Genomic DNA, 15040 nt, shown 5'->3' with positions numbered 1-15040 from the left:
CAAAATAAATTTAGTGTGAAATATTGTTTGTGTCAATAAATGCATCAGGACATTTGTTTAACATGAGAATTGTCACAGCCCGTCCCAAATATATAATTTTCAACGATGTGAAATGACGGAATTACCCTTGGACGTTGAGAATTATTATGGATGTTGTGGGTTAGACTTAAGAGTGTGGAGCAATTAGCTATATTCCTCTATTATTGGAACCAATTATAACTAAGTGTTCTCTTAGTTATGATTGGTGGCTTTTGGACCACACATACCCACCTACCTTCTCTCTCCTTCTCGTGCTCTCTCTCTCTCATCTCTCGGACTCTCTTTCTCTTCCCTCTTTCGTGTGGACAAGTTTCAAACTCCCCCTTTCAGGCACGAATCGAAGCTTTAAAGGTAAGGTTCTTGCTCATTGTAACCTCCTGAGTATATTGGTACCCTTGTTTGGACGTGAATGCTTCGAAAACCTGAGAAACCTAACCTCAATTTTGTGCACTGTTCATGCACACGTAAAACCTTGTGTTTCAGGGAATTCTAAGGACATAGGAAGCTTAAGAATGTCCTCACGAGTCTAGGGTACTTCGTTGGAAGGATTTGGACGTCGGAGGATTGAGATCAACGTGTTTCTAGGTAAGCCGAGCTTTCGACCTTTCTCAGGAAAAATCTAGTAGAATTTAAGCCTTGAAACTTGTATAATGTGATTCTACATGTTATTAGCTTCATTTTTGTACCAATTTCATGAAAAATGGTGAAGAATCAAAGGAGAATAGTGATTTTAAAGTTTTACCTAGAAACTAGCGACTCACCGGAGAAGAAAGGGGAATATTCCGTCAGTTTTGACGGAATATGCTGACGCCGTCAATTAGTTTGGACGGTTACTGTTGGACTTAACGGAATATTCCTAACGACAGTTAGGGAATCCTCCCTGCGCGTGGCCGCGAGTTTTGACGTGCACTCGCCGGCGCGTGGCGGCGCGTGAGGGGTCCAAAAATTAATCTAAAAATATGGGGATGTTCTTGAAGTTGTGTAGGTTCCTGTGGTATATTCATATACCCATTTTGAGCTATATATGAGAAGTTATTAGCTAGTTTTGCCTATGTTCTTTAAAATAACGTTTTTATAGTTAATTCGCATATAGATGAGACTTATCCCGAGGACGAGCGTATCCAAGGACGACTCGGGGGTTACGACCTATCGACATATCAGTGAGTGGGCTTTTGGTTTTCAGTATATATTTATATACTTAATACTTTCCCAGAAAAATGTGTTTGAATGATAATATGCCATAAATGCCATGCATATAAGTTTATAATTCATACATGAATTGGTGTTGTGGACGCTCAGGTAAGCTTAGGTAAGTTGTGTTTGGTTATGTGAATCATCGATAATGCGATATGTGATTGAATAATGTTGAGCTCATAAAACTGCACTTAGGGTGATTGTGATTTAGCCATAGATATGGCACAAGCCTGTTTATTATGTCACATCCCGCACCATATGCTCGTATTGGATCCAATTTAGGTCCACATTTTTGTCGTACAGACCTTACTTATGGTTCTGACTTGTAAGTGACTGACGAATTATCGCCCAGCTATTATGTGAGAATAGTATTGAGCATGATTGTATTACACTCATTATTGTCGTATAGACCTTTTTGTTTGGTTCCGACTCTTGTGCAATATATTGCCGTATAGGTCATAGTAGTGACTCCGGCTAGAGTGACTTTTGAGCTATGAATTCAGCCGTACAGACTATCGTAGGGGTTCCGGCTAACATGTTATGTTTATATGAAATTGTTCTTACCTGAATTGTTTATTCTATTATATCTTGGCATGGCATATATATATGATTATGATTATGTGATACATGAATTGAATTGATATGATTTCATATATATTTATGTATATGCTTATATCTTGATTCTGGGAAAACTATACATGTTTTACAGCGAGGGGTTAGATATGTTGATAAATGAAATGGTTTTGTAAAACATTTGTTGTTGCCCACTCACGTTTTCTGTTTTGCACCCTTCCAGGTTTTAAGTAAGCTTGTTGTTGGTGGCTTGAGGACATCGGCAGTTCTGATCTACCTAAATAATAGTAGGACATTCCTGGTACTGTATAACTAGTACTTGTCCTACTAGACTGCACCTAGACTTATTATGCTCTGATTAGGAGTGTTTACGTTGTAACTAACTCCTATCACTTCCTGCTTAGTAGTGCACTCTAGTAATTCGGTTTTTAATTATTCGTATATTTCTTATATCTATTGCTTCCGCACTGTGCACATGACTACGTTACTCTCACGTGACGGCCAACATGCCTTGATCTTGATCGGGGTATGTCAAGAATGGTCATGGTGATTTACAAAATAACGTTTTGAGGTAATCTCGTGTATTAAGAGAATGTTATCTTAATTATATTAGATTGCTTGAGCTACTTTAGTGTCAAATTCATAAAGTAAGTTTTAGGAATCTTGGAACTAAATTATTCATTGACCAAGAAAAAGTTCACTTATAACAAGCTAGTAATGGAATCAATAGATCATATCTTTTCATAGGGTTAAGGAAATTTTTAACTATGAAAATGATACTCCACCACCTCTTTTCACTTTTTGCACATCATTGCTGATTTTTATTTCTTGATTATGTTTTAATATATTCAGTCTAAAAACAAAAAAAATAACAAAAGTGTTCAAGAAGAGCAAGAAAATATGCTGAAATCACTTCTTTTTACCAAAATAGAATGACGAGAAGGAAATATCATAAATTGGGGTCAACAAAATTCTTTTATATGCAAAAATATACTTATATTTACTAATAAAAAATATCATTAAATTATAATACTAAACAATAATGACGTAAACCAAATTTTATAAGTAGGATGATAATAATTGTGAACATCTTATCATAAAATGCTAGTCAAGCTCACAACATGTCAATCTGTCAATCAAACCCTAAAAGAACCCTCTTCATAAGAAAAGTTCTAATAGAGGCCAACCCAAGAGGAAGGGGGGCCCCTACCAACGGCTCAAAGTGTTTGGGGGACTGGTTGGAGTTTGTATTTGGAGCTTACACTCAAACATTTATTGCTAAAAAAAGGCCCACATATTTATAATTATGCATGCGGGCCCCCACACCTGCATCCCAAGCCACTGCCCATTGTGTTCATGTCTTTTGCGGCTAATTCCAATTCAAATCCTTGAGGTTTATGGACTGTCACGTTCACAACAAACTTGATAAATAGTGAGGATAAGGATCTTAGGAATCAATTTATCTTAGTATTTTATCGTACATCGTATAATCAATTTTCATTAGGCATTATTTGAGTTTAATTTTAAATAAAAAAATTTAAAATGATTTATGACCACAGAATGATTGATGAACGGATATGATGAACTAATCCTTAGGATCCTCATAAAAAAGATCCAAAGATGATCCTATTCCAAATATTGATGTTGGTGGTTCATGTTCATGCTCCGTAATTTCTTTTTTTTCTTTTTTTTTTTTAATTTCAAGTAACATTTCCCCACAAGTTGTGTTTATTCGGGCAGTGGGAGCATGGATCTACAACCAAATACACCATGTTCCTCAATTTCCTAGCACAACCAATGAAATGAAAATAAAAACTCGATAGCTAGCTAGGACTGTTTTGTTCACATGCGTATGTACAAATCGTGTGGTGTGGGAATGATGTGAATAAAGAAAGGATTAGGATAAGGGAAGGGCAAATGATACTTTTTCCATCTTGTTTTTAATCTTTTATTGAAAGAGAGTAAATAAATCTGAATTATACTACAATCAATCAATCACACAAGCATACATGATTCCTAAACATTTAATATTGATGCAAGTGAGGCTATGACGCATGAAAGATTAAGAATCAACCAGTCATTATTCATGTGTGATTGATTGTAATATTATTCGATATTCTAAGAAGCTCCAAATGAGATACAGAAGTAAAACTTAAAAAGCTAAGTAGTAGTTTACCTAACAAGGTGATGTATTCTTGTTAAATTATGTGATTAGGACGAACACAACAAGTTCATAAGGGAACGTTGAAAACGGGAAACATTTAATGTGCTTCAAATAATGAAGAAATTATTGTTAGGTTGTGTACACATAATAAGAGCTACGATAATACTTGGAAGGCCTCCCTCTGACTTTTGAATATGAGGAGAACCCAATGCCTCATTGAACTGCATGTTTTCTTTTTGAATGAAAAATATTTTTGTAATATATTCTTATTTTTCCTTGAAAATTTGTTTGTAGGTCAAGGTTCTTTTGGTTTTGATCAAAATTGAATTTTCTTCAAACTACATATAAATATAGCAATCTTCTCACTTGAACTTTCTTGTTTTACCTTCTCGACTTTCCTTATTTGACAATGTTGCTTCATGATCTGAACCGTCTAAATTCTAGATCACCCTTTAAAAATCAACTCTGCAAAAAAGATATCATCCAAATCAACAATCATTTAACTATTCAATTAACGTTCACAAAATTTTAGTGTTTAAGTAAAAAATATTGTTCGTCTATTTATTGTATAATTGTTACATGTCTAAAGGATTTTGGATTTAGCTAATTTTTTGTAGAGATATCTTTAAAGAGTGACCTATTTAATAGATGGTTCAGCCGTTCGGGTTATCATTCTACATAGCAGAATGAGAAGGAAAGCCAAGAAGGTTGCTAGCATTCCCTCAAATACTACTAATTATAAATGAATGGTTCCACAACAAACAACACCTAGAATTTTTATGATAAAACTCAACACTTGTTGACTAGTTAATTTGGGTGGTAAAATTGGGACAATATTGGTGTTTTTAGTAGTGGGCTACTAGTTTGACTTTAAAATCTTAATATGATATCAGAGCAGGTTCCTCTAACCCAATCTGGCTTAACCATTCTAATTGTGAACAAACTCCAACCTAACTGTTCCAATTGTGAAAAAACCCTAACCTGATACAGTTAAATGTTTGTTATTAATTAGCTATGGTTCTATATAGTTCTTAGGAAGTCAGTGTGTATGATTGTGACATGTTCTCTTTCAATAGAAGATAGTATACCTTTGCAATCAGGGCTGGCCAAGGTCGATTTGCATCTTATCAGAACACAGACTGATTCATAAAGTGTATTCACAAAATGATGTAGCAGAGATATGAAATAATAGCATCTTACTTACGAATGATATAAAGCAAATTAGGTCAAAAAAGGTTGATGGCTTTAGCAAATAATTGCCAAGTACTGTTTACATCATGCATAATTGATGAGGAAATGGTATCGAGATGACGACAAACTTATGCAATGGAGAGAGAAACCCTAATCTTATTCCCATGGCGGGCCTGATTAGCTTGACTGTGTGAACAGTTTGAAAGTAGGGTGAAGGTAGGTGATAACTGTCGGATAACAGTGTTGGACCTTCAAAGTTTCAAACCATACCATTGTTTTTAGGTTTAATATAACCTTGAAAGATGAACGTACCTGTCAGTCATCTTTCATAATAAACCAAAACCACTAATTAATAGTTGGGGAAAGTCTCTACATCATATACAACTGAGATATAACTATACATGTTATTTACCATGCTCGTGACAATTTTAAACGTAAATTTTTTAATTCAAGTCCAAAGAGATTCATGATAAGTTATTAAAGAATGAACTATAAAATGTTAGATAGAAAGGATAAGAAATGTCCTTCATGAGGATTAGAAATGTCTTTCATGATCATATTAAACGTAAGATTTTTAATTCAAGTCCAAAGAGATTCAGGGTAAGTTATTAAAGAATGAACTATAAAATGTTAGATAGAGAGGATAAGAAATGTCCTTCACGAGGATTAGAAATGTCTTTCAAAATCATTGCAAAAGAATATATGAGAAATTTTGTAAATGACTCATTCAAAGTAAAAATTTGCAAACCCCTCTTAGAGGCCTTTGTGATGCTCATTTTCCGCATCCCCTCTAACATTGTATTGAAATGCTCACAGCCGTAAGGAATATAGACATATCCACGTGATAGTCAAGACTTCCTCTTCTATTAGCGAGGAGCCAAAAGTCTCCAAAATTCAACACTAAACCTGTAAGGAATATAGACATATCCACGTGATAGTCAAGACCTCCTCTTCTATTAGCGAGGAGCCAAAAGTCTCCAAAATTCAACACTAAACCCTAACCTCAGCATGTAACGCAAGTGGCCCTGTACCATAGTGGTGGAGAGAAGTGATGTCCTTGCACCATGGTATGGGTTTTGATGAGTCCATATTATACCATATATTTTACCCTATTAATTCTTAGTTATAGTTTATTGGTTATTTTGGTAGAATTTTGATTCTTTGTTATATATTTTCAATGTAGGATATTTGACTTCCTCTGGAGCAAAAAATGACCAAATGGATGAATTTTAGTGATTTTAATTGGAGAATGTTCATGAGGCTTTCAAGATGATTGTATCAAAAATCCAGATTTTTCTACCAAGCTGTTTGACCGTGGCAATGAAATAAAGGCTCAGCGCGCAGCTTTCCCAGATTGACGTTTTTGGACATTTTGGGTATTTTGGAGGTCAAGATGGCATATTTTGAGAAAGATTCCCTCTGAGGATTTGTAGGGGACGACTTAAGCTTTCAAAAGAAACCTTTTGGGGCCAAATCGGAATTGATTTGCTTAGTCAAAAGTTTGATTTTCTGAGAAATCCGAATTTTAGTTCAAATAGGAAACCTTTTTATTTTCTGTTTTATTATTTTATTCTGTTTCCTAATTTTATTCTAAGATTTTTTAGGGTTTTATTTTGTAGTAGTATAAATAAAGATATTTAGCCATTACGGTTAGAGAGGAGAAGGGGGGAACAAACGCACTACTTTGGAATATTCAAGTTTATTTTCAAGGTATTTTCTATCCATGTTTTTAATAATATTTTGTTTTATGATTGTTAGTAGCTAATTTCTTTTGCTAGGACGAGGTCACGAGTCTTAGCAAGAATATGTAGTTTTTTTTTCAATTTGCTTATGATATTATACATGCAAGTTTTGAATTATTAATCATTGGTTTAAACTATCTAATTGTCTTGATGATTGACCACCATTAGGATATTTAGAAAAGTAATTTGATGCAATTTTGGTCAAAAGGTTCCCTAAAATTGGCGCTGGCTTCTTGTGGTTAATAATTGTAATTTCACTTAGGATGAACATCACGTCTTAAGGGTTGCATAGCTTTTCATAAAGCATAATGAGTCTTTCATGTTCATATTTGATCCGAACGTCCGTACGGGTTGCATGTTAGATATACGTTCTATGTTGGATGTTCCAAGTAGAGTATATATTAGGAAAACCTAACCTTCAAAATATGGGCAATTCATAAGTAATTGGAAGAACTACGTAGGATTGTTAAGGTAACAGCTGAACCCTAGGGCTTTTACAAATTGATTTTCTTTAAATTGGTTTTTAGTTGATTTATTTAATTGTTTTTAATTTAAATTCGTTTTTATTATTTTAAATTCCAAAAACATCATTTTCACAACTTTGTTCTAAATAATTAGCTAAAGATTAGTATAAATTATTCATGCAATCCTTATGGAAAACGACATTACTTGAGTTGTTATACTATAATAACCTTATACTCTTGCAAGTATTTTTATGTGCTTGTATCTCTACTTTTGCAGGTGGTAAAAATCACTATCAGGTTCCAACCCCGTCTCCTCCTTAATCTAACATCTAATCTAACAAATCTATTGTTTGACAAAAAAAAAAAAAAAAAACCCACATGTAATGACTTAATTCCACCTTCCTTCTTCTCCGACTTTTCATGGCAATCAGTTGTCTCAACTAAACTTGTACAAAATGTTGAGTTCGTCTATAAACCTGATACATCAAAACAGAAATCTTTTTGTGAATTGGTTGAACTTATCACACATGCAACTTTTTCAGTTTTTAACTCGCTTTTACTGATAGTTTAGGCGAGAATTCTACTATTCACCGATGTATAGAATGCATTATTTTTATGACTAGATTATAACCGTTTTAATCCAATCGTACAAACATTGGTGTATTCAATGTATTGCAGAAGACCGTAATTTAGAATTTTGGATTCTTTTTGCAGTCAGTAGAATTCTTTTTATCTAGTGGTCACTGTGTTTACTGTCAGTAGACAGACTTGAATACATATTTATTTACACAAAGGTACACAATATTGATTCAGGAGGATTAAGTTGTGCAGTTACAGTACGAGACGAAAGGAAAAGAAATTGAGATAACTGAACATTAAGCATATATATAGATTTTACAAAAACTAATTAAAAATGGATCATTTTTCAAAGTAATCTTCAGTCCTCCCCTTGAAGCCAATCTGCCCAAAGGTAAGGGTGATGAAAAGCCCCAGGTGCCATGTTATCAGCCACAACCTGCTCAAAAAATTGTATATCCTCGTCATATTTACTTGAAGCAAAAAACATTAGAAAATTTAGATTGAATGCCAGTTTTGCTCTTTTTCTTATAAAAGCGTAGTACTCTTTCTTTACACTTGCACGACGGTTCAGCTCATTACTTTAGTTTAAGTCATAAAAATTAGAGCCCGTTTGATAACTATAATGGTGGAGGAAAAACACATAGGGAAAATGAGGGATGAAGAAGAGTAGAGATGTAAAGAATAATTGTTTGTTGTATTTAGTATTTAATCTCAAGTTTCCCAATGGATTATTTTTGAAATATTAGGTTGTCATTACAAATTGATACCATTTTAAGACCTCAGGCTATAATATGAAAATTTGAAACCTCATGGCCCAATTAGAAAATCACCCTAAATTAAAGGATTTACAATGGAAAATGACCCAAACTTAAAGGATTTAGAATGTAATTAGCCTAGTGTGGTATAGCCGAACTCCCCCTCCCCTTAATGTAAAAATATCGATGTATTAAAAAAAAAAATGTAATTAATGTTTTTCTTTAGATAGCTAGAAAGTGAACTGACTAAATAAAACAAAAATACAGATTTGACAAGAACTGATCTAGTGGTGGGACCTTCGTTTCTTTTCTTTTTCCCCCTTTTTTATTTCTACACTTACTGAGAATCAAATGCCAAACATATAATAACCAGCCTCCTAATTCCTTATCTCAAGAAGTGCTACGTTTCTTCATCACACGATTAAGTTTATCACACGACCTAATCAATCTTATATCTAATAGACAAGTTTATGTCGCTTTGAAATAGCTCAATATATTAGTAAACATGCAAAACTGATCGAGAATACAAACAAGTCACTCTATAAAACGTAATTAGTGAGATAACCTACTTAACCACTCAAGTACATATAAAAGAGCTAGTACAAGTATATTTTTGACCACTTAACCTTTTATTTTGGGATTGTAGCTGTTTGTAGCTCATTTAGTTACAACTTTACCCCCATATCACCTTAATTCAATTCACCTTCCCTAGTATCTGCTTGTGTTAGAAAAACTTTTAATTTGGGAATTGGGGGTTGTTTGGGATTATTTTAAGGGAGTTTTGCTGCATATATGTGGTAGGGGCCCTATAAAAGATTTTGGATTTTTATCACAAATGATCTCTGAAATTGACCCACTCTATCAAGATAGTCCCTTAAATTGAAAATTGATCAATGTTATTCTTGAATATGAGTGTTGCAAATCACTCTCATCCTTCCATCTTAATTATGTTAGAAAGTCTGTTAGTGTGTTGATGTGGCACATTGTGGTCCACCACTCCAATATTCAACCGAATGATGACATTGATTTGCAACATCCATATTTAGAATTTTCAAATTTAGTGACCATTTTGATGGTGGGAGTCAATTTTAGAGTTCATTTGTGATAAAAACTTTTTTTTTTTTTTTTTTTTGCTGGGCTAGTTGTATTTGTCTTGGCCATTTGGGCCTAGATGTCGTAATTGTGCCCTTTGGAGTGCAATATTGGGTTTGAAGAAAAAAAAAAAAAACAAAGAAAAACCTGTGATATCAATCTAAACAAGATCAAACACTAAAGGAACAAAATTTAGAAGAAGGGTTACTAACCAAAATTGAGAAGTGAGAGCAGGAGGTGAGGGGAAGTGAGCGAGCTCAGCACCAATGCTCTCAAAGAAGAGCCCAGTCAAACTCTTACCTCCGATTAATGGTATGCTCGACGGAGCCAACCATCCGATCAACCCAAACCCAATCACATTCAGATCCCTCCGCAGCCAATCTCTCTGAAAGCTACTGTTTGTTCCCAACACATTCAACACAAAACAAAACCATATATGCATCAGTGCATGGATTGCATGGATATCTGACCATTAATTGTCTGCTTAATTTAGGCTAAACATTGATTATAATTAATTAACCGCGTATTGTCTTATATAAACCACGTATTGTACCTGTATTAATACGATCGACACATTGACACAACCGCATACAACAATTTCTACGTTACAACAACAAAATCAACGGTCATGATCTTCTTAAAAAACGATAGCTAGGTAAATTACCATGTGAACCTTCCTCCAGAAGCCCTAACTTGCCTCAGAGGGTTGCCAACCACAATAGGCTTCACAAAGCCTGCAATTAAAGAGCATTGCAACATTAGTATATTGTACAAAGGCGCATTTTAGTGAGAGCACATATATATATATATGTGTGTGTGCGTGTGCGTGTGTGTGTATGTGAAGTATGAACCTGAAGAGAGGCATGTCCTGCTTGGTGAGAGGGAGGAACTGCCCAGCCCCATCACGGTTGATGCGGTCGCCATGGTTGCTGCCATTTTTTCGGTTCAGAGCTGTAAGTTTTGGAGTGAGTGAGTCAGAAATATTATTGGTGAAGATGGTGGTCGAGATTAAGTTTTGTCAGCTGTTGATGGAGAATTTTTGGGAAGATAGAAGGGATTTGCATGGATGGAGTTTGATCAATGATCATCTGCCACGTGTGACTTCATATGATAAAGTGGGGTCTCACTCATCTAACACCACCAAAGGTGTTTCCATCTTGCTGAAGATATGTGCTAGCTCAGCAATGTCAGCATGTTGTGTGTGATCATGTAGTACGATGTAATTTCACCAGAGTTTCAAGTAAAGATTGCGAATTTAGATCCATATTAGATTAGGGCAATTAAGATGGGCCTTTGCCTTTCGTAGCTAACAAAACCCAACTCAATTCAAGACTGCTAAAGATCAAAGGACGAGAAAAATAAGAAAAACGAATTAAAAACTCTGAATCTTGTTCCAAATGTATAGAAAAAGAAGAAAAACGCTACAAATAGTCAAGACGGCCACATAACATGAAAATACTTTTCTTTTTACCAAAAATTATGTTTTACTAAGTTACAATAGGTGTATTTTTTTTAAACAATTGATATTATCTATACTAAAGGGGGAGGGGGTGGGCTTAGCCTTACAATAGGTTAGCAATAATGTGGTTCAAATTCGTCTTAGGTTCAATTCTCACCAAAGGTGAATTTAAACCACATTATTGCTAGCCCATTGTGAAATTAAGCCCCCCCTTAGACTTACTTCAACCCTTGGAGTAAAACTCAAATTTTAGGTTCTAAACCTCCACTAACTTGCTCCAACCCTTGAGGCAAATATAAGTTTGAACCCAAAACTCATTTATGGGGTAAATTTAGCCCACGATTTCCCCTGGGTTAGTGGGCTAGCCCACCATATATGTGCATTTGTTTTAGTTTTATATTTATAAATTTATTGAATCCAACGACTAAGATCTAATATGATAAAATCCAACGGTAAAAAAAAAAAGATCTAACTGTTCAAATTTAAATTCAACAACTAAAATAATTTAAAAAAAATTATTTCATGTGTTTTGTATTCTTTTATAGTGTTCAACAAGTTTTATAGCGCCAGTTTAGTGATTTTTCAGTAATGATTGGAATTTAAATATTTTTAGGTTAAAATGTTCATAAAATTAAATTAGGATAGGTCTAAGGGGGGAAAGGTGGTAGACCTGACAATTTCTTACATGATCCGTTAACACAACACGTAAACAACACGAAAATAACATGTTTCGGGTCAACACGATAACTAATCGGGTCATTATCAGGTCACACGATAATAACCCGTTAATAATGGGTCCTTAACAAGTTTACATGAGAGTAACACGCGGGTAACCTGTTTCGACATGATAAGAAAAAAGTTATTTTGATGATTTTAATTTTTAAAACTATTAAAAAAACTTACTATAAAATACAAGATATAATGAATATGTATATATTGTTTATTAATTATTATTTTAAAATTTAAGTTTTATTTATTTATTTATTTTTATAGTATATTATAGGCAAAGATTGAGATTAAAAATCATAAAACACATTAAAAATAAAAATATCAAATAATTTAAAAATACCAAACACATTAAAAAATTATAATAATTAATTTACATGTGTGAAAAATATGAAAAAAATATGCAAACGCTCGTAGTCGCATCCTCTACGCTTTGAGGATGGGTATATGATCATTTGAATTTTTAAAACCATACAAACTCTCATGAATAGTATTTTTAAAGGAGTTCAAAATAAACAAAATTTATAATATTAATGTATAAGTCTGAAAGATGTGAAAGCATAATAAACGTTCATAATTGCACCCTCAACACTTAGACGATGGTTACATGGTCATTTAGATTTTTAAAACCCTCCAAATCTCATGAACAATGTTTTTTATTTGAGTGCAAAATTAATAAAATTAATAATAATTATTGTAGAAGTGTGAAAAATGTAATCACTCGTAATGAAAAACTTTACAACTTTCATGAAGGGATCAACTCCGAAATTTAGTATGTATATACTAATTTAGTATTATGTTTTACATTTTTTTGGGTCAAATTATGTTTTTCATTTTCATTTTTATTGATTTAAAATATATTTTTCTTAACGGGTAACGGGTCGGGTCATATTACCCGTTTACTTTAATGAGTATTACACAACACAACCCGTTAAGCTATCGGGTATGGTACGAAAACGAGAAACACGATACGAATGCCAGGTCTAAGGGGTGGTCTTATCCTCACAATGGGCTAGCAATAATGTGGTTCAATTTCGCCTTTGGCCAGAATCGAACCTAAGACCCCTCACTTACAATGGGTTAGCAAAAATGTGCTACACTTGCTAGGTACATGGTGGATATATAGGTGTTTGTTTGTTGAACAAGTTCACTAAACATTGACCCCCTAAGAAGTTTAAACGTATGGATGCTTACCAGATGTCAAACATGACAAAACTTTTGGTTGTAGTTTGCAAGTAGTTATCAGACTTGAGGCATCATATGTATCTTATGCTTATAGATATGAATTTTGATTTCAACTCAAAGCCTTCATTGCTTCGCAGAGACTGATAGTGTGATACTTGGGTTCATATGTATGGGTACGAAGATACATGACTTTTATGAGATTGACCATTCTTATTTTTGCAACACACATAAACTTAATCCAACTGGGGATTAGACGATTTTTCTACACTTGGAAATTCTTACAATCTATAAGGGTTGGGAATGCACTGCAAGTAATCACACTTGTAAGAAAAACAATATCTACTTCTAAATATCCTCTTGAATTCTCCCAACTTAATACGGATTCCATAGGTCTTAACTATTATACCCTCATCTAGGGCATAACTTTGGTAACACTTCCCTAACAGACAATACTTTCTTGTCTACTGCTTAAGTCTTAATAACGCTTACTAACTTAACCGTTGGAGAGCCTTTGGCCGATGCTTTACCGGTATCAAGGTTTGACGTCGGTTATCTACTTTCTTGCAGATAGCTGGACTTGCACACTTCTTTCGTCCGTGGTGTTGTGTCAATTTGGTTCCAATTATATTGTATGTTATTTGATTATTCAAATTAATTTTATCCCAATAATATGCTTGATTACCAAATGTTGATGCACAAAATCAACGAGGACTTTGGTACAACAGAAAGTGTTAAGTTTGTGACCTTCGCAAGTTTGATCTGGTCACTAGTATGGATAAGTAAGTAAATGGATAGGGATAGGGAAGCAAACAGAAGATGTACGTGGTTCACCCAGATTAGCTACGTCTACGGAGTAGAAGAGTTCTCATTAATGGTGAAGGGTTTACACAAGTACATAGGTTCAAGCTCTCCTTTAGTGAGTACTAGTGAATGATTTAGTACAAACGACATTAGGAAATATTGTGAGAGAATGATCTCTATTTATAGAAAAGAGTTTCTAGTTTCATTCTGACATTGACACGTGTCGTGTTGTGATTGGCTTTTGATGTTAACACGTGTCGCGCTATGATTGACTTCTGATGTCGACACATGTCACGCTGTGATTGGCCTCCTGGTTGGAGGGAAACTCTTCTGGGTCCTTGACGGTATAACGTTGACCGGTGCTTAGTAGTTTCGAGATTGGTCAAGTATGGTATAAACAGTGCTCCCCTAAGTTCTTGAGTGAAGGAAGCTCCTCAGTTGGGGACTTGCAAGATCCAAGCCATTGAGTAATCATGAAACTTCTAAGTACCGAAGTTTCACTTGCCTTATCTGTCTTATATGTAGATGTGGCATCTTCTCTGGAAGTACTTTTCCTCCATCCAGGGGTGCTATCTTTAACCGATGAAGATGCACAAGGTAATGTATCAATTTCGCTTGAAGCTTACTTGTAGTTTCGGGCTTGGTCAAGTGTGCTACAAACCTTATAGTAGGAGTCCCCCAAGTCGTCGAGCTAGGAGATTTGCCGAATGAGGTAACAGACAAGGTAAGCAATCAGACTTCTAAGCAAGTAACCTGGATCGGAGGTTCGACTTCGGCTTCCGGTTGATTTTTATCCTTTTCCTTGTGTCGTAAATAGCACCAAGGATAAGGAGAAGCAAATGGAGAAGAGATGATAAGAGATTCTTTTGCTTTTGAAGAAGTAACTTTCCACAGGCTTATTCTTGAACTAGGCTGGAGGGTTTTCTGGTTTCCTCCAGAGTATAAGGCCGACTCAAGAATTTGAGGGTCAAAACAAGTCCATCAAATTAAGAGTGCATTCGACCTTGATGATATGAGATATTTTTGCTGTTGACGAAGTAATAGATGAATCGGCATGTGTTATGTTGCGCTTGTCT

At 34.6% G+C, this 15040-nt stretch overlaps 1 protein-coding gene across 1 annotated transcript; it reads right to left on the bottom strand.

The window, feature by feature from the left end:
* Positions 1-8146: 8146 nt before the first annotated feature.
* Positions 8147-10812, bottom strand: LOC126591241 (photosystem I subunit O-like). Its single transcript, XM_050256824.1, has 4 exons — positions 10645-10812; positions 10458-10527; positions 10006-10188; positions 8147-8382 (listed from the first exon to the last, which is right to left on the bottom strand). Exons 1-4 carry the CDS (start codon positions 10727-10729, stop codon positions 8286-8288), a joined length of 435 nt encoding a protein of 144 aa, XP_050112781.1. The 5' UTR covers positions 10730-10812; the 3' UTR covers positions 8147-8285.
* Positions 10813-15040: the final 4228 nt, after the last annotated feature.

This window comes from Malus sylvestris, chromosome 11, assembly GCF_916048215.2.
Source record: "Malus sylvestris chromosome 11, drMalSylv7.2, whole genome shotgun sequence".
Lineage (NCBI taxonomy): Eukaryota > Viridiplantae > Streptophyta > Magnoliopsida > Rosales > Rosaceae > Malus > Malus sylvestris.
The sequence above is the reverse complement of the archived record's forward strand: the minus strand, read 5'-3'. Positions and strand labels throughout refer to the sequence as shown.